The sequence below is a fragment of the Martes martes genome (genome assembly GCF_963455335.1).
Source record: "Martes martes genome assembly, chromosome: 10".
NCBI classification, from domain to species: Eukaryota; Metazoa; Chordata; class Mammalia; order Carnivora; family Mustelidae; genus Martes; species Martes martes.
The window spans coordinates 35,720,202-35,741,890 of record NC_137898.1 but is presented as its reverse complement, the minus strand read 5'-3'; the positions used below and the strand labels follow the sequence as shown (position 1 = coordinate 35,741,890).

General features: G+C 39.3%; 1 protein-coding gene across 1 annotated transcript in view; it reads right to left on the bottom strand.

The window, feature by feature from the left end:
- The window catches only part of LGR4 (leucine rich repeat containing G protein-coupled receptor 4), a 102,960-nt gene that overhangs the window by 37,257 nt on the left and 44,014 nt on the right, over positions 1-21,689 (bottom strand). Inside the window, exon 2 of the mRNA XM_080815286.1 lies at positions 9,824-9,895. Within this exon, the coding sequence (XP_080671412.1) occupies positions 9,824-9,895 (72 nt within the window). The remainder of the gene's footprint in view (positions 1-9,823; positions 9,896-21,689) is intronic.

Genomic DNA, 21,689 nt, shown 5'->3' with positions numbered 1-21,689 from the left:
GGAGGCTTAAGATGGTTTCTGGAAGCTGACCACTGGGAAATATCCCCCTCTTTCTTTCTGCCTTCATCTCTCCTGTTGTTAAGAACTGGGTCACGATGGCTACAGCTTTTGTAGACAGTTATTTTATTATCTTGACATGGTAGCTATAGAATGAGAAGTGCAGAGTATCAGATCCTATAGCCCTCCTGACTTTGTGACATACCACAGTAGTTCCCTAGATATGTGTGTATATGTGCGTGTGTGTGCACATGCACCTTACATGTTTAAGCCATTATTGTTTGAGATGATGGGTGCTTACTTTTTCCTCTTATATTTCTACCTTACCTTTCTAGGCCTCCAGATTTTAAAAATCAAGTATCCATCAATTTTATGATCATTTTCTTAATAAATTGTGTCTGTGATACAGACTTTTAGCACCTCCAACATTATCTTCCTTGATATAAACACATAGTCCTAACTAAGAGGTAGTGAAAATTAAATTATGTTAGTAGAAAGTCAAATACATGTTCACTTACTTGAAATCACTACTATTTTTAGTCAAATGACAAATAAATAGCTTTGATTAAAATATGTAAATAGGGGTGCCTGGGTGGCTCAGTGGGTTAAAGCCTCTGCCTTTGGCTCAGGTCATGGTCCTGGGGTCCTGGGATCAGGCCCCGCATTGGGCTCTCTGCTCTGTGGAGAGCCTGCTTCCTCCTCTCTCTCTGCCTGCCTCTCTGCCTACTTGTGATCTCCGTCTGTCAAATAAATAAATAAAATCTTAAAAAATATATATATAAATAAACCAGCAAACTATGGTTTCATTTGCTTCTCTACACTTTCTGAATCCCACAACCTTTTAACAATGAACTGCTTGATTCGCCTGCTTGATTTCCCCTAGTCCCCTATGAAGTCCTGACTTATCAAACCCAAGATTTGAGTACACCCCATGTTTCATCACCTCTACTTCTAAACTGTAAAAACTGCAAAGCACTACAAGACAAAGTTACAGAACCCATTGCTTCCACTATAAATTGATAATACCTAGGCTTTAACTGAGACCCTTCTATATTCTTCATTGGTCCTTTGTTCATTTCTGATTGGCCCAATTAAACAAACATTTTCCTACAATATGTGTAGTTACTAGACTCTAATGGGCTGAAATAACTGTGGTTTCTTTCTGCCAGTCTTCCTTCCCCCTTCTGCTTCCTTTCAGGGGGACTGTCCACCTCAAGTACTCCCAGTGGGTGGAGATGAATTCATAAGCCAGACTGGACTATGCCATCCCAAACAAAGTAACTAGTTCAAGAACAAGCACATGAAGTAAGCCTGGCTAACTTAACTCCTCTTAGGAGTTTTCTGCTGAAAACAGCAAGGAAGACTTTAGATACTCATTGGATCTCAAGATGCAAAGACGTGCTTGGGGCTACCAAAGGTTTGCTTTTCCACCATATGGAGACAGGCTATTTGCAACAGGAAAGAATGAAGCCAAAACACAAAATTAGAGATAATCAAAGTTAAGAAATGAAGAGCACGAGAAAACTCTCGTAACTTTTAAACCTTGAGATCGAGTACCATCTGAAGCCAACTCCACCTCTGGACTTTCTAGTTCTTCATGAAATAATAAATCCTCTATTATGCCTCAGCTGGGTTTCTGTCTCTTAACCCTTGGGGACTCCTGTCAAATACAGTACATATTCCAAACTTTAGCTACTCTCCCCAAACCAGAAACCACCTATAGCAGTCCCCAAAGGCCAGCCCCCTGATGCACTTCTTGACCCCAAAGTCAATCTCACAACCTCACTGAAACGATTCTTTAAAAAACTTAAATTCAAGGTCTTTTCTCAGTATCTGGCCACAGGCACCCTTCTCTAGCCTGTCAATGTTGACCCTTCGTTTCTTGTGAAAACCCCTCCTCCCACAGCTCCTGGGGCACAGCTTTGCCCTAGTTCTCCTGCTTCCCTGGCACTTGGTTTTCTTCCCACACCCGGATTCAAGTGTTTCCCAAGGAGTTGTCTTTGGCTTCCTTCCCTTTGCTTTTGCCCTCTCTCTCTTGGCAAGCTCTTTCCATCTCATGTTTCCAGTAATCACCTTAAAATAAGACTCCCAAATATATACCCATAGTACTCTAATTCCATAATCTATACCTATGAATCTCTATTCTGGGCTCCATGCCTATACTTCCAGGGACCCCATTCATATCTCATCTAAATTCCATACGTATATTCAAAAATAATAGCTTCTCTTCCGAACAATTTCTCTTTCTGTATTGTCTGTATATCTGCATCTTTATCAAAGCACGACCAGATTCCTGATAATCCTAAATGAAAGTGTTACAGATGTCATCCCCATCATCCTAGCTGAGATGTCTCTTATTTATTTATTTATTTATTTATTTTTAAGATTTTATTCATTTACTTGACAGAGAGAGACACAGAGAGAGAGGGAACACAAGCAGGAGGAGGGGGAGAGGGAGGAGCAGGCCTCATGCTGAGCAGGAAGCCCGATGCGGGGGCTCAATCCCAGGACCCTGGGATCATGACCTGAGCTGAAGGCAGATGCTTAAGAACTGAGCCACCCAGGAGCCCCTGAGACATCCTCTTGATTCTACTTCCATGTACCTTTTGCAGAGGTTCCGGGCTCTCTCTTATTGCCTCTCAACTGCCCTAGTTCAGATTCTCATAATTCTCACCTGGACTATTGCCATCAGCATCTTCATTTGTCTCCGTGCACTGTCTCAATCACAAACATCCTACTGTCTACTATGAGATTACCTTTACTGAAGGTCATATCTGGTCAAGTCATTTCTTAGCTCAAAACACTTCAATAGTCACTCAAAGGCTAAAACTCCTCATTCGTCTGTCAGGAAACAAGCACAAGACTGGGGCTTCAGTCTGGCCCCAAACTCCTTTCTAGGTTTCCTTCCTATAACTTCCTTTCAGGAAATCAGCACTAGAACCAAACCAAACACATCGTTCTGAACACCTATACCAGTTTTTATATCTTTTCTCACACTCCTTCTTCCCCATCTCCTTACGAATTACCTCCTACCATCCCTCAAGACTCTCCAGAAATACTAACTCTTGGATGAGGTCTTCCCTAATATTTCTTAATAAGGAGAACTTTCTTTCTCCTTTGAACTCTCCAAACTCTAATACACCACCCATTTGTCTTGAAGGCAAGGATCTCATTTAATTCAACACTGAACACAGTGCTCTACCTAACAAAAGTCTGTTGAGTTAACAAATTGTTTTACAAGTCTTTCCGCACCCTCTCCACATCTACAGGGGCATACCCTGGGATGAAATCCAGGTCCATTAATGACATGGTATGTAACCTCGGGCAAGTTACTTAACCTCTCTGAGGAAAACCTCAGCTTCCTCACCAGGAAAATGGGACTGAATATGAAGTTCAACATTTTATGAATTAAAACAAAACAATGTCTACTTGGAGGGTGGGGACATAGCAGGTTCAATTAGTACGAGCTCTCTTCCCATTTCTCTTTTTCCGCCTTTACTCCTTGATCTGACAGCTTTCCAAATGACACGTAGGAATTAATATGAACAAGCCATGTCTCTCAGTGAGCTCACTGTATAGTTTCCAACAGTAAAGGGAGTGATCTTTGCTACCAAATCATCCCAACAGAGCACTAGAAAGTGGAGCAAGAGAATGCACCTAAGAACAGAGTATTTTTAACTTTCAAACATCACCTGAGCAACTGAGGAACTCTTTCACATTCTGGAAAAAACAGTTTTTGTAACTTAAAATAAATTATCAAGACACAGAAACCACATACAACTTGTGGCTCTAGACTGTATGCTGGACCAGAATTTTATTTTTCTTTTGCTATAGAGAATTGCCAATGGAACAGTTATCAAATTTGAATGAGAATTATAGATCGGATGATAATATACATCAACACTATTTTTTTGAGTTTGGCAACTGTATTGCAATTATTCAAATGAATATCTTTGTATTTAGAATAGCGGCAATATTTAGTGGTAGAGGGGAATGACTGCAACTTACTCTCAAATGATTCAGGGGGAAAATGTACATATATTTTAGATCTCCTATTGTGTGCTTGCATATGGAAAGAGAATATTAACATTTGGGGAATCTGACTAAATGGTATGTGTGAAAATTCTTTATGCTTACATTTCGTAAGTCTGAAATGTTATGTACGTGTGTGTGTGTGTGTATGTGTGAATACCTGTTCTATATTTAAGTATTGGCCAAATTAAACTATTTGGTTTTAATCCACTGTTTGTATCTGATTTGAAATCTCCCTGTTCAAATTATTCACTAGTCCTCTTTTGCACTGTAATGCCTTAATTTAGCATTAACTGTCCTACAGATGAGGAAAAAAGATGATGAGTAAGCTTGAATAGTACTCAGAGATCTAAATTTTACTTGAGTATTGTGAGTCTTCCAAAGTCAAAGTACATTTTGAAACAAATGGAATTATCCTCATCTGCTAGAATGTATTAAACAATAAACTGTACAAGTGCCAAAGCTGGCAATGGTTTCTACCTGCTATTGCAACATTTAAACTCGAAGTAACATCCATGGACTTTTTTTGGTGGCAATTATGGAAAAGCAATTAGATACTCCCTCTATTGTTTCCAATTAAATCATTTTCACAACTCCACATTTCAGCCATTCCCCAAATGCCTATCAATGCCCTGCAGGTCTCAAGGAAATCCAAAAATGGTTGTACCAGCATCACATCAGACTAGATTCTGTGGATAATAAATTAATACTTTATAAGAATCCTGGCTTTCCTTTGACATTGCTAACAGAAACCTATATTGACCCATTCCAGTTTCCATCGCCAAGCAAAAGAACCTCTCTCTGAAATACTTCAGGAAAAAGAAACACTGCAATGTTTATGAGGATTGGTGAAATTTACCTCACTCTTGTGGACATAGCACTTTGGCCACAAAGCACTTTGACATAAATTATTCCATTTTCCTTTCACAATACTACTGTGAGGAGTTACATGTTAAAGAGTAGGAAGCCAAGGTGCAAAAATCAAGAGACTGTCCCAAAATTTCAGATGTTGTATGCAATGAATTGAATGTTTTTGTAAGAGATGTGTAGGGGAGAAATCAGTGAAGGGCATCCAGTCATTCAGGGCAAAAATCTAGTCAACTCCTTACTGCTCACCCTCATATCCAATTCAGCTCCTTCAGGATTAAGTCTAAACTGTTTAGCTTTAAAAGTCCCTTTATGATCTATCTGGCCTCATATTCTGATACTTCTCCATCTTTCAATATTTCAAATTTCCCTATATTTCATTAGGAATACCTGTTACTAAGTGTGTTTTAACATTTCTGAAATGTCTACCTCTATGTTTTTGCACATGTTAAAAGGTTCTTTCTGGAGCACCCAACCTTACACACATCTGGTAATTCCCAGAAGTCCTTCAAGACTCTGTTGAAGCTATTTTTTTTTTTTAAGATTTTATTGATTTATTTGACAGAGAGAGATCACAAGCAGGCAGAGAGGCAGGCAGAGGGAGGGGGGAAATAGGCTCCCCATCCAAGCAGAGAGCCCGATGTGGGGCCCGATCCCAGGACCCCAAGATCATAACCTGAGCCGAAGGCAGAGGCCCAACCCACTGAGCCACCCAGGCATCCCTGTTGAAGCTATTCTAGGAAGCCTTTCCCAAATCCTAGAATTTCAAGTAACATATTACTTTAGGCTTTCATTGACCTTACACACACATCTCTCACAGTCTTCATCACGCTGTACCAAGAGATAGTTCCATACCTTCCTCCAGACCCATGTTGTAAAACTGAGCTTTCTGCAGTGTTAGGAATGTTCTATTGTCTGTGCTGTCAAATACAATAGCCCCTAGCCACAGGTGGCTACCAAGTACTTGAAAGATGGCTAGTTTAGCTAAGGAACTGGATTTTTTATTTAATTTTCATTATTTTAAATGTAAAACTAAAAAGCCACCTATGGCTAATGGCTCTGGTATTAGCATAGCTACAGACAGACTGTCACCTCCAAGGATGAAGACCATACTTACCTGTCTCTGTACCCCCTGGAACCTACTACAGAACCTGGTACAGAGCAGGATCCAGTGTTTGTTGAAAGAATAAGTAAATGTTTAAGTATCTATAAACACTTCTTATGTATTCCTGGGAAGTGATTCCACCCAATACTCCAAGCACTCTGGATCATCATATAAAATTTGGCCAAGCCGGTCACATCTTATAAAGTGCACCTCAATAACTATAATGGAAAAAAACAAACAAACCAAAACCTCAGCAAATCATTCATTTTGACTCAGGGCACCTCAACTTCACAATCACTCTTAAATGACTTCCAGATGAGTTCTGGATAAATGGTTACAAGGTTTATGAACTATTACAATAGTCATGGCAGCATCATTTTGGAATGTCAAAATCAACTACAATGTTCTATTAAAAAAGGAGGGGGGCTTTTTACCATGCTTTTATTAACATGGAAAAAAAATCCTTTAAATGCCTGAAGTATTCCCAGAGTATTAAAGACTATTCTAAAGTATTCTTTAAAAATACCCATCAGGGATGCCTGGGTGGCTGAGTCGGTTAAGCCGCTGCCTTTGGCTCGGGTCATGATCCCAGGGTCCTGGGATCGAGTCCTGCATCAGGCTCCTTGCTCGGCGGGGAGCCTGCTTCTCTCTCTGCCTCTGCCTGCTTGTGTGCTCTCTCTCTCTCTCTCTCTCTCTGACAAATAAATAAATAAATAAAATCTTAATAAATAAATAAATAAATAAATAAATAAAAATACCCATCAGCTCTCTTAGCTGAATTCATTTTTAAATCCCATCCAATATTTGGAGAAGATGTGCTGGCTTGATTTGATGGGCTCCATCATTGCCGAAGCAGAGTATGAAGACAATGTGACCTACCCACAAAGCACTAACAGTCAAGGGCAATTTGGTGCCAATGAAAAGTCTCAACTGACAGAATTCATGAGCTTGACATTGGCGATTTTAAGACATCCAAGATGCGAACTTCACAAAGCAGAGACTAAGCATGTTTGACTCCATATCAGGCCCTCCAGGCCCTCACCACACAACCGCTCAGAGTGGAGTTGGCAGTCCAAGGCAACATGGAAGGTGGTCTGCACCCAGTCACCCCACCCAGGGCAAGTGGAGCCTCTGTCCTATCTGGTGCATCACACAGTAGCTATACAGTGGGTGAACAACCACTTGTAAATGTCCTTTCATTGCATCATTACTTCCATAAAGGGAGACTAATCCTAAAGTCTAAAACTTTAAAAATAAGTAAATCTATTTGTATAATATATATTTATAAACATATAAATAAGAAACAAGAATAAATAGGTAAATCATCTTAAAAGCTTGACTGGTGGGAGTCAGGAGGTGGGGGCTTCAAACATATAGTTCACTCTTTTTTAATTTAAACTTTAATTTAGAAATGACCAATTAGGGAGTGGGGTGGAAAAAAGGGTCAAAAGGGACCAACTTTCAGTTATAAAATAAGTAAGTCATGAGGATGTAAGGTATAGCACACACTGACTAGAGTTAATAATACTGTATTGCATATTTGAAAGTTGTTGAGAGTAAATCTTAAAAGTCCTCATCACACACACAAAAAAATGTGTAACTCATGGGGATGGATGTTAACTAGACTTAATGTGGAGATCATTGCGTAATATATACAAATATTGAATCATTATATTGAACACCATAAAGCTAGTATGTTATTAGTCAATCGTATCTCAATAAAAGAATGAATAACCATTTACTACAAAATAATTAATGTTCACTATAGGAAATAAGAGAGGCAAAAAATAAAATATACATTTAATTTTTTTAACCCAAAGATAACATTTAGTATTTCACTGCTTTTTTTTTCTTGCACTTTTAAAATAGTAAAATAAATACTAGCTACAATTTACATAACACTTGCTCTGTTTCATGCACTGTCCTAAGCATTTAACATCTATTAATTCATTCTGTCTTCACCAGAATACTATGAGGGAGACTGTTGCTATCTGTACCGTATAGACAAAGAAACTGAGCACAGGGAGGTTAAGTAACTTGACCCAGTTCACAAGCTTAGAAGTGGCAAATAATCTCCGTTCAATTTTTGCTGTGGGAACATTGTGTTCAGCTAAGTAGTGTGGGAAGAAAAATTTTGCCTAAACTTTATTAAATACTTAACTGCTCTTTCAGTGCTCTTGTCAGAAGCAAGAGAGAACATACAACCTGCAGGGCTTATATTTGACTCCTGTTCCCCATGCTGGGGGAGAGGCTGAGCTAAGAGAGGAGGCATTCGTTGACTTGGATCTAATACTCAATAGCTGGGCTGTAGGATATAATCTGTAATATGAATTTAGATTCCTTCAGGGCTGTATCTCTTTGATGTTCTTAGTATCAAACTGTAGTCTTCTTACCTACATGTATTACATAATCCATTAGCCTGGTCATTAGAGATCTATATTTAGCTTGATTTAAGTCTGATTTTATTTTATTTTTTCACCTGGATTCTCAATGTAATGTATAGTTTCCAATTACTTTTAAATGTAATTGTGCCTCTTTTGATCATGAACTTCAAAAAAGTGTGGAAAGCAAAACGAAATGGAGGTTAAAACAGATGGAAAGGGATGCCTGGGTGGCTCAGTCATTAAGCATCTGCCTTTGGCTCAGGTCATGATCCCAGGGTTCTGGGATCAAGCCCCTGCATTGGGTCCCTGCTCGGCGGGAAGCCTGCTTCTCCCTCTCACACTCCCCCTGCTTGTGTTCCCTCCCTTGCTGCCTCTCTCCCTGTCAAATAAATAAATAAAATCTTAAAAAACAAAAGAAAACAGATGGAAAGAACTTCACCACAAAGTAAACTGTTAAACTGGAAGTGTGAGCTACAATTGATAAGTCTAAAAACATTCTTAAAGGTGTTTGAAGAGACTGGGATTATATTCCATGCCTTCTCCCAATCCCCAAAAGTCTTGTGCAAATGTCCCAGGGGACCTACACTCAATTTTCTGCTCACTTGCAACAATACTGTCTCCTGCATCATGACCCTAAAATTCCTTGTATTATTTTTTATGGTTGTGTTACCCACACAGCAAGTCCTCTGGCAACAATGGTAATTACCCTAGCCTTGTTATCTCAGGATAACACTGTAATTAACTTGTGTCACTGTAGCATTCATGGTTATAATAATTGTAGCAAAAAATTCCAATGAAAGTAACATTTTTAGTTTTGGCATTCAAAAATAACTTCAGCAATTACACTGCTTAAAAAAATCAAGTTTCCCCGAAAAAAAACATGATTTCCGGAGCGCCTGGTTGGCTCAGTCAGTTAAGCATCTCCCTTTGGCTCAGGTCAGGATCCCAGGGTCCTAGGATCAAGCCCCCACATGCCTTTGCCTCACTGCTCAGCAGGGAGTCTGCTTCTCCCTCTCCCTTTGCCCCTCCCCACTGCTCACTCTCTCTCTCTCAAATAAATAAAATCTTAAAAAAAAAAAAAAGAAGAAGAAGAGGCGCCTGGGTGGCTCAGTGGGTTAAACCTCTGCCTTTGGCTCAGGTCTTGATCTCAGGGTCCTGGGATCGAGCCCCACATCCAGCTCTCTGCTCAACAGGGAGCCTGCCCCCACCTCCGCCTGCCTCTCTGCCAACTTGTGATCTTTCTCTGTCAAATAAATAAATAAAATATTTTAAAAAAAGAAAAGAAAAGAAAAAAAGAAACCACGTTATATCCTCTGCACAAATCTCACTGAAACTAAGCTATCTGAATGCCCCCTAAGAAACATTAGACTTTTTGTAAGAACTTCAAAGGGAACAGGGAAACACACAAATAAAACACATTTCATAAAATATTACTTACAGTTCCTCTAGAAAAGGAAAGTTCTTAAATGCATCTTCTGGTAATTGAGTAATGTTGTTCATACTGATATCCCTGGAAAACATAAAGTTAAGATTTTTGACTAAGTGATATTAGACTTAAAGAACTTAATTCAACAGAAAAATAATTAAGTGCTCACATTCTATAAAGAAGTGAGAAAAAATGAACACATAAGTCAGACATAGGGATAGCCACAATCTGGCTTCCAAATGCAAAGTTACATCTTTTATGATAAATTATGTTCCATAATTTAGAAGTGAACATAGAAATGTACCCGGATTCTGGGTTTTCCTTTCCCACTTTTTAAGTATTCAAGGAAAGGAAAGGACATGGAAAGGGAAAGGAAGAAAGAGGCCTCAAACTACCTACAATGAGTAGGCCAGTTTGATTGCCCAGGGCTCTGGTATTCAAAGTGCTGTACCTGATAAAAAATAAACAAATGAATACCCTGGGGCATGATAAAAGATTTGCAGGCACGGGTTGCTTCTTAAGTCACTGTCAGGGACAATAAAACAGGTTGTAGCTGTATTCCAGTCATATTTTCTGCAAAACCGGTAAAAGTCCTCCAGGTAATAGCTGTGAGGGGATTTCATTTTTAGCCTAGGAACAGATGCAGCCCAGAGACATGTGGATACATGACAGGTATGCTGTCCATTTCCAGTTTTTCCTTCCAGAAGCCGCAGGAAGGAGAGAACTCACTTGCTGATATAACTTGACAATTAACTAGTTCAAACAGTTAAAAGAAATACTTTATTAACCATTTTCTTCTTCCCTGGCAACTGCCTTCTCAACTGGTTTTCTCTTTCCCCACTCTGTGTAACAGGGACACGGCGAAAGGCAGGTTAAGGCAGCCTCAGAGGGAAAGTCCCAGCATGCACTGGGCCATTACCTCACTCAGGTTCCTCTGCCTCTTGTCAGTGGCTGTGCCCTCAGGTCTCTCCTTTCTAAAAATCACCAAGAAAATTCACAATTGTGACCGCCTCAACACGTACGAAGGTAGAAGCAAAATCAGCGAACAATAAAACACCAAAATCAGCTGACAATAAAAACACAATGATTTTTATTAATTTGGTCAGGTGAAATCTTCTTTTAAAGGAGCCGACACCTTCAGTACCAAGGTACATGAATCCCTTCTCCCTATCTTTACTACTCACTAAAATTTGGAAATGGAATTTGCATCCCTCTTTACGAGCCCTTCCCAAGGCAAGTCTGGAAATCTTCCTGGCCCAGGGAATTAACAGTAACAGTAGGCACAAAACCAGCAAAAGCAGTGGCAGCTGATGTGTAGAGAATATTGAAACCGTGGTTAAGACCGCACGAAAGATCTTCCCCTACAAATGAGAAAACTGGGGCTTCCTGAGTTATAGAACCTCGCCAGTGTTCACAGGAAATGTGAACTCCAGAGTCCATGATTTTAACTGCACACTGAGTCTTCCCAAGGTATTGTACAAATCTTGTTACTTCTCTCCATTAATTATCAAGATAAAAAGCAAACCCACAGTCCTACCAAGGGTAAAAGTGAGAGGGATACTGCCCGCAAGACCTTGGTACAATCATCAGTAAATCTTAGGAGAGCTCTTGCTTGACAATTTAAAAAAAGAACTATAAATAGCTTTAGAATTTGAGGAATCAAAGTTCATATAAATTTGAGCACGAAACTGTTCTAGAGATGAATCCTATGTCCATAGAGATTCCCATGCATTCCAAAATTTTATCATTGAAAGTAACTCAAAATCTATTAAAGGTAATTTATAAGAAAAATAAAATTAATATACATCTGAAGGAATTTTTTTTTCCAAGGAATTATTTTTAAAAACACAGGCCCTAATGGTACTTTCTTTAGTCAGTGAACAATATCCTTGGGCAGAGGAAGGGAAACCCTTTGTTTTTCAAAAACACTCAAGCAAGATTCTAAAGAAACAGCAGCAAAATCGGGATCTAAAGAAGCAGGCTCAACTCCTGCTACTGCCACGTAGCCACTGTGTAATCCTGGACCTCAGTTTTCTCATCTGTAAAATGAGAGCACTGAACTGACTGGTTGAGGGGCTTCCCAGCCTGAAATTGTATACTTCTATGATTCACCTTTTCCTGCAGTTTTCACGGAGGGGCCCCTCCTCCCAAATGAAAATATATGAGGTTCGTTGTGTGGAAAAGGCATGCTTCTGAAACATTTACCATAACACAAAATTTAAAGACTACTAGTTTGCCATTATAAAACCACTGAGTTATTCCCGCTGGAAACCCATTTGCCCTTAACCAATAAAATCATTCTTAAGAATACAACAAAACGTTTAGTCACACTGAAAGGCAAAATAATAATCTGAGTGAGCAATGATTCTGTAAAATATCACACAGCGTTGATGCTCTTTAGCCATTCCAATAAATGGAGAAAGAAGGACAACCACAGTTTTTTATTTTACAGAAGGAGGCACTCCATACAGTTTTCTCTGAATTCATGCGACTATCACAGTAACAGAAAAACTGATTACTTGCCTCACCATAAAAAGACACGTACTTAGAAATTACACCACACTATTCTCTGCATTCCAGTTTTTTAAAATACATACACCTATATAATTCTCTCATTTTTTCCCCCTAAGAGTAACAAGACATGACAGGTAGTTCTGCTGTGAGCCATAAATGCAATTAGTAGGACTCCATATTTACAAACTAATATGTTTTAAACATGTGGTGAGGTTTTGTTTCAAAGTTTCAGATTCAGGAGCAACACTTGTTTCCAAAATGTTCTGAATTTCACAAAACTACCTTTATAGCTATTTCCTCTCATCTTTTCTGGGTTTAAACAAAACATTTGAGGATAGGAAGGAAAAAAAAAAAAAAAAGAAGATGGGGGAGCCTACAAGATGTTATCTCCAGAGAAGCTCTGGAAACATGTGGTTACAGATTATAAGGTGGGTGGGTACTCATTTAAAATAATGAGGGCTAATGGTGATAAACAACCTACAGACAAGCCTTAGAGAGGATTCCAGACCTGACATCACCAACACTGACAACAGAGTTTATGGTTGGAAAGGATGCTAGGGATGATAAGTTAACTGTAACAATTTACAAATGGAAGCCCTATGCCATAATTACAAACATCTCAGGCTCACAGGCCATATGAATCATTAAAACATGTAAGTTTAAAAAAATTATATAGAAAATGTTCAGCTAAAAGGTAAACCTTGAGATCAGTGGTTTGACATTCATACGAGCAACACAATCTTAGAAGCAACCTCTGATATCAATCCCACTGATTTGCCATCTTGGGTCCCTATGAAGGAAATAAATGTAACAGAAAGCAAAAAAATTGGGCGCCTGGGTGGCTCAGCCAGTTAAGCATCTGCCCTCAGCTCAGGGTCCTGGGATAGAGTCCCACATCCATCTTCCTGCTCAGCCTCTCTGAGCCACTGCCTGTCCCTCCTCCTGCTTATGCTCTCTCTCTCACTGCCAAATAAATAAATAAAATCTGAAAGGAAGAAAGAAAGAAAATGAATGAATGAATCATACAAGGTCAGAACATCACCAACTCACAAATGCCTCCGAGGGCAATTTCAAGAGAGGTGATGGTCTTCCTTGGGTTCAGCCTGGTATAGCTGGAAGTACACAGGCTTGGTACCACAAAGACCAAGATCTACCTATGAATTTACTAGCTGTGTGATCTTGGGCAAGCTGTTCATCTTTTCTGAGCCCTAGCTTCTTCATTTGGAAAAAAAGAGTCAGGAATAACTAAATCTTGTAGACTCCCGAAACTCAGAAAATGTCAAGTTACACACAAGAAGCTAAGTAAGTAATAAGGTATTAGCTTACTATCATCCATATTTGTGCTGTTCCTGGAAGCTGGCGGTCTGAGTCCAGTGCAGTGAAAGCTAGCGGGCCGAGCATCACACCACCTTTGGTGGTCTTCCTTCCCAGAAAGAAACCAGTTTTACACAAGAGAAATACTCAATGGTGCAGAAGACCTAAAACCAGGAGTCATTCCAACTACGAAACTAGATTCTAAACTCCAGAACTCCAAGAGTCAAAACTTTTAAGGTAGAAGAGCCCTTCGAAGTCACATACTTCACTTTAAAAGAAAAAAGTTGAGGCCCAGGTGTTGACAGAGTCAAGCACTCGGAAGACAGGAGAGGGAAGAGGAATGGGCAGAGCGGAAAGAAGGAAATTATATTCTTATAGGAAATTTTTAGAAGGACAATCCATTTTCTAAGGATTAGGAGGGCTTCATACAGTTATAAGCAGAGAACAAAATCCAGAACTTTCAATGGGGTGCTTGACTATATCTTTTCCATACATATTTGTTCCATAACAGACTTCTTCATACATAGTTCTCTCAAAGTACACTAACCAGAACAGAACAAATGTCTGCATATTATACCAACACAATGCAATACTCCCTATTTTTTACCACAGAGATCAGAAATACAAAAGGTGCATTACCTCACTAGAAAAATAAAGCTGAATGCTCAAACACCAGCAGTCACTGGTTTCAAAATTAAAATTTAAAGGGTACAATTATTTAATTGAAACTGCTAAATCTCCCCAGTGGTTAAACTCTCATCTTTTTTCCCTCATAAAATTCACTACCTCTAATGTATCTACAGAGTAAAGAGCAACATCATGTTTCAACAAGGTACCTTTTTAAAATCCCCATAAAATGCTCCAGAAGCAAGCCTAACCTGTTTGCTGATGGCCAAGCATGTACCACCATAGACTCCGCCACTGCATGCTCGCTGGGTCTGGGCCTCCTGCCACAGAATTATTTAATTTTCAATATACTGTGACTGACCCAATGTTATCTAAATTTGAATAAGCCCTCCTATTTGTACTAGATAAAACTGCACTGCTACTACCACACTGTTGATTATATCTCAAACACTATCCAGCAGTTTCAAGTCCCTAAATGACATGCAGGTGCTGGAGAACACAGGGTTCTGTAATGTGTTCTCTAGGAAATGGTTGTGTCTTTAAAGTCAACAAACATATGTTGATAGTGAGTACTACTATCCCAATGACTTTTCTAGGGTCTTTTGTAATTAGCCAAAAATTTCAGGTCAGTCTCCCATTCACAGATGTCTACGGTATGAACAAAAAGGAAAACGAAAACTACATTTGAAAAATGTTTCTGGTGGAACTAATTTGAAGGGAAGGTCTCTCTTGTCCACCAGCAGTGCCGACATACACAGAACACCAGGGTTCCAGTCAAAGCCCATGAAGAGTTCATTTCTTTTCTGACACAATTATATAGCTCTAGGCAAGCAATCTCTTTTTCTCCCTATTTCTTTCTTTTTAGAACAAAAGTGATCTACGTGTATCTTTTTTTTTTTTTTTTTAAACTGAAATACAGGGGTGCCTGGGTGCCTCAGCCAGTTAAGTGTCTGCCTTCGGCACAGGTCATGATCCCGGGGTCCAGGGATCCAGCCCTGTGTCTTCTCCCTTTGCCTGCCTCTCCCTCTGCTCGTGCTCTTCTCTCTCAAATAAATGAATAAAATCTTTTAAAAAATGATTTTAAAAAACCCTGAAATACAGAGAAAACCATCCACAATATCAATTCACAGAAATAACTACTGTCCTATTTCATGGGTGTCACGACAGATTTTTTTTCTATGTAAAGTGTATGATTTTACAAATGCGAAATCCTATAGTTCTGAACATGTTTATCCATTGGCACCTAAAACTCTTCATTTTCAAGAGGAAATAAAAACTTCTCTGAAAATATATTTGACTAAAAGTACAAATATTACCATCTAATAGACTCTGATGCTCTTTTTGGCAGGCCAGACAGAGTGAGATGAGAAAGTCCTTGTTAGTGAAAGCCACCATGCCAATGGCAAAAGATGTGAATTAAGGTCTTGCCTATAAAAGGAGATATCGTGTCACCCATTTAACATTAGCCATATATGTGCCAGGCAGCATGCTAGTATGTGAGGCTCCTTGTATTAGAAGTTGTGCTCCCAGTTATTTTCTTTTTTAATTAAAATCCATCACTCCAGTCTTCTCTACCACTTACTATCACTATATATTGTTGCAACATCCAATGAAGTTTAACTTTTAAAATATGCATCATTGCATTCTGAAAGCAACCAGAGCAGCTATGTCTATGTGAAGATGCTGCTCTTTACACTACAGAAATTAGACCAAAACAGTTCATACGCCATTTCACTCAGATGATGTTCCTGAGGTATCTTCCTGACCTTACATGGTTTAGCACTACAGGAGTCCAGCTAGATGTCACAACAGACCGCCCTCTAATGCCATGGGCAACATTTCTACTGCAGTTTTAGGCAGCAAGAGAAATGGGCTTCATGCTACCTGGACCACTGCTTGGTGTTTCAAACACAACAATGCAGTGATTTCCAGGGAAAGAATCCAAAACTTGCTTCCCTGCAGGCCTGCAGTCCTTAAGGAGGTATCTGCTACAACCCAGCATAATGATATTTAAAAATAAATTTTAATTACTGCAGAGAAGTTATCACCTTGTAATGTCATGATCTATTTAAAGTACTTGAATATCCTTGTATATAATCTTCTTAACAAGACAGAAAGTCTAGAGAAAATGCCAACTTCAGATCTTAAAAAATGAGAACTTTTTTTGCTATAGGAGATACAGAGAACAATGTTTAATTCATTTTACGATCATCTACTCCAGTGGATTAAAACGTCCTCTTCAGGCCCTTTTAGAATTTTTCTATTAATGATTATATTGCTATTGCTAAGAAAATGAAAAGACACGGAACGGACTGGAAGAAAATATTTGCAAAACACATAAGATAAAGGAATAGTATCTCCATGTAGAAAGAACTCTCTAAACTCAGTAAGAAAATAAACCTGATTTTTAAGTGGGCAAAAAGATTTGAACAGATACTTCACCAAAGAAGATTACATAAATGGCAGAAAGCACCTAAAAAAGATGGTCAACTGTAGCCAGTGGGGAAATGCAAAATAAATCACAAATCATAAGATACCACACCACAAAAAAAAAAAAAAAAAAAAAAAAAGATACCACACCACATAACTATCAGAATGGCTAAAATGTGACACCCCCCCCCCCAAAATGCTGAACATGCCAAGTCCTGATGAGGATACGGAACAGCAAGCACTCTCATACACTGCTGGTGGGAATGCAACATGGTACCACCACTTTGGAAAGCAGTTCGGCAGTTTCTCATAAAATTGAACATGCGCTTATGACCCTATGACTCAGCAGCGCAAGGTATAAGTAACTGCCAAAAAACGGAAAGAACTCAAACACCCTCCATCTGGTAAAGGGATAAAGAAACTCTGGTGTATTTATACAATGTTAATAACATCCAGCAACAAAAAGGAGACTACTGATACAAGCAGGAGCACAGACGAATCTCAAATACTTCATGCTACGTCAAAGCCTGACTCAAAAGGCTATCCACTGTGTTCCACTTATATGGCATACTAGAAATGGCAAACTTTTAGAGACAGAAAACTGATCGGTGGTGGCCAACAGCTGGGGGGATGGAGTGGGAGAAAAATGGCTACACGGGAACAGAAGAACTTTTCGGTGTGATGGAAATGCTCTATATCTTGATTTTGATGATGGTTTTATGATTATAGGTATCCAAACTCTTAGAACTGTATACTAAAAAGTGAGAGTTTTACTGTATGTAAATTAAACCTCAACACCAGCCTTTTACAAATAAGAACACATATATTATTACCTCCTCACATTTCTTCCACAGGAAAAAGAATTAATCCTCTGGCTAGAAGTTCTCTTTCCCAGGCTGACCCAACACCAAATGATGTCACACACAGCTACCCACTTAGAGAAGGACATTAGCGAAGCCCCTTCATTCCCTCTTTACTAAGCACCTACTGGATTTCTGCCTGTGTGTTGAGCACTGGGTACATAAAGGCAAGTAAGACAGAGTTCACCCAAAGAGCGTTCTGAGACAGCAGCAAGGCAATAAAAAATGATAAGTAAACACTGTGATAGGGACGCCTGGGTGGCTCAGTTGGTTAAGCGGCTGCCTTCGGCTCAGGTCATGATCCCAGCGTCCTGGGATCGAGTCCCACATCGGGCTCCTTGCTCAGCAAGGAGCCTGCTTCTCCCTCTGCCTCTGCCTACCACTCTGTCTGCCTGTGCTCTCTCTCTCTCTCTCTCTCTCTCTAACAAATAAATAAATTAAAAAAAAAAAAAAAAACACTGTGATATGTGTGGCACAGCAAGGGAAGATAATCAACCAAACCTGGAGCAGGGGAAAGACTTCTAAAGGCAAGGTTGTTGTGCCAAGGTGTGAAGGGAAGATGTTACTTTGTAGAGCGCTGGTATTTCAATCTGTGCACTCACTCATTAGGTTGGCACCGTTTCTCAGCAGGACGCAATTGGCATGTTGAGCAGCATAATTCCTCATTATTCAAGACAACCTTGCTCACTATAGGGCACTTGGCATCCCTGTTCCCACCAGCACACTAATTAGTGCAACTAAAAACACCTCCCAAACACTTCCAACCTTCCCAAAGCAAGTTGGTAGCACAGAGAGAAAGGTGAAATCTATTTAGCAAGTAGAACATGGCGTTTTAAAAATATATATATATTGGGGCGCCTGGGTGGCTCAGTGGGTTAAGCCTCTGCCTTCGGCTCAGGTCATGATCTCAGGGTCCTGGGATCGAGCCCTGCGTCGGGCTCTCTGCTCAGCGGGAAGCCTGCTTCTCCCTCTCTGTCTGCCTCTCTGCCTACATGTGATCTCTGTCAAATAAATAAATAAATCTTTAAAAATAAATAAATAAAATATATATATATACATATATATATGTGTATGTATATATATATATATATATATATATATATATATATATATATATAATGAAGAGCTAATATCAAAGTACGTCACATAAAAAAAAGAACCAGCAGGGCACCCGAGTGGCTCAGTCAGTTAAGTGTCTGCCTTTGGCTCAGGTCATGATCCTAGGGTCCTGGGACTGAATCCTACATTGGGCTTCTTGCTCAGCGGGGAGCCTGCTTCTACCTCTGTCTGCCGCTCTCCCTGCTTGTATTCTCTCTCTCCCATATAGAAATAAATAAATAAAATCTTAAAAAAAAAAGAAAGAGAACCAGGATTGTTTCACAACAATCGTTTAGATTTTTCCATATATACTGGTTCATGATGAAAAATGTAGTCATCATTGGATTCATGGAGAAATAAATTTGAAAGACTCTGAATGAGATAACTTATTTGTTTGGGTAGGGGTGCCTTCCAGGCACAGGGACAATCATGTGTGAAAGCACACTGAATGAGAGAAAACCAGAGCGGTTAAAGAGAGAAAACTACCCAGGAACTTGAACATTACAAACTAGTAGGACTACAGGTGGCAAGAGATTAGCAGAATGTACATCCCCAAAAGCCTTGCTGCTGTGACCTCTAGAAATCAGAGCTGTCAGGGACTCCTGGGTGGCTCAGTCAGTTAAGCGTCAGCCTTTGGCTCACGTCATGAGCCCAAGGTCCTGGCATCGAGTCCCACATCCAGCTCTTTGGCCAGCAGGGAGCCTGCTTCTCCCTCTGCCTGCTTGTGCTCACTTGCTCTTTCTCTGACAAATAAATAAATAAAATCTTTCAAAAAATTTTTTAAAAGAAAAAAAATTTTTTTTAAAAACAAATCAGAGCTGCCAGAGGAACTGTAAGCATATCAAGTTTGCAGCAGAAAGATAATTCTGGCAGCCATATATTACAATGGGAGGAAAGGAGGGAAAGATGAAATTCAGCCCTTCTGGAACGCAGCTCCCTGACTGTAAAATATTGTGTACTTGCTACTTCTCAGGTCCTTTCCAAATCTATCATTATGACTCCTACTTTGGCATTCCTGATTCTGCACATTCCATGCATAATTAGTAGAAAATAAGCAACTCTTAGATTCATGTTTTTCCTATATGCGCAGGCACATTTGCTTGTGTTACCAAGTGTGTGAAGCACAGACTTTTAAAATATACCCCCTTCAGAATTACAAGGGTTCAGCAATTAAGAAAGACGCATGACTTCATTTCCAAAGGTAATATTTTATGCTGTAATTGTTTATGCTCTCAATGAAGCAATACAGCCTAGGAGACGTTGAAGGGTGTGTTCTTCAAGGAGATGCTAACCCAACAAGTTAGTAAAGAGGGAGAACAAAACACTGGTGTGAAAATACCACACCACAACGAAAGGCAGGTGTGGTTGAAATTATACATCCTTAAAGGGGTACCTTTAAAAAAATAAACGTGGTCAGGCTAATTCAACATTTTCTAACATTGAAACAAGTTCCACTTGTTTCTGGAGATTTTTGTTTTTGTCCTTTTAAACAGAGTCTAGTTGTCAAGTGTGGGATGTGCACTAACGAGAAAAATATAAAATGCTTGAAACTTGGAGTAATGTTTACTAAATGCCAAAGAACAAATGAATGCCAAAGAGAAAAAGAACATTTCTTTTCTTTCTATAGTTCGATCAAGGACCCTAGCATCTGGCATCACATGGAACAGACAAGGGTTAAACTCTAATATTCTTTGTTTTCTTGCTACTTAACGGGTGTTCTCAGGCATTCTTTGGGTGTCAACAGCTGTTCTGGTAACCCTAACGATGACAAAACAGTGCTCATTACCAGCCAAGACACACAGACAGAATGGTATTTCAATAGTCCATTTAACATCAACAAGAAGTATTGTAAGTATTGTCAGCTGGGCACATTGGAAACACTCAATTACTTCATCCCAGCCAACAAAATGCACTATTCATAAAGAAATCAACCCAACAGCATTTATTATGGTAAATATTCTAATTAACTAAACGGTTTATGTTTTATTATGGCTACACTTATTAACACCACTGATAGGAAAAACATTACTTCATGGTCCTGCCTTCAAACACGCACACCCACGAAAACTTCTGTTTAGACGCGCATTTTTTTTTTTTAAACTTCAACTCACAACCAATTAATGGCTTATGAAATCATTTTAATGGGTCACAGCCAATTTTTTTTAATTTAAATAGGAAAGAATAGAATAAATTGGGAAAAAATCAGAGTATATCAAATGTAGTAACAGAAAGTATTGGTTCAGGGAATTTTGGCCCTGTGTATGTGTGTTTCTGTCTTACTGACTACAAAGTCTCAAGTTTGTATACACTTGTCTGTGAAATATAGTCAGAACCATGAATTCAAGGGTTTGGCTATTAAAGCCAAATATTTCTTATTCTTCCCCAACAGCACTCCCCCCCCACACCCCAATGGAATCACAACTACAGCTGCTCTCCCAGCACAGGATTGGCTCAATGTATTTAGTAATCTTGAAAGTCTTCCTTTATCTATAAAGTTCTCTCTTGGGGGAGCCTTGGTGGCTCAGTGGGTTAAAGCCTCTGTCTTTGGCTCAGGTCATGATCCCAAGGTCCTGGGTTTGAGCTCCACATTGAATCGGGTTCTCTGCTCAGCAGGGAGCCTGCTTCCCTTCTTCTCTCCCTCTGCCTACTTGAGATCTCTGTCAAATATATAAATAAAATATTTTTTAAAAAATTTTTTAAAGTTTCCTCTTGGAATTGCACTGCTGCATGCCATAGATTTTGGACCATTGTGTTTTCATTTTCATGGGTCTCAAGGTGTTTTTTTTTTTTTTTTCTTCTTCTTTGATCCCTTCATTGACCCACTGGTTGTTCAGCAGCATATTGTCTGTCTCTACCTGTTAGCGTCGTTTCCACTTTTCTTCTTGTATTGATTTCTAGTTTCATTCTGTTGTGGTAGGAAAAGATGTCTGAAATCACTCAACCTTCTTAAATTTATTGAGACTTGTCTTGTGGCCTAAAATGTGATCTAGCCTGGAAAACGTTTCATGTGCACTTAAGAAAAATGTGTGTTTTGT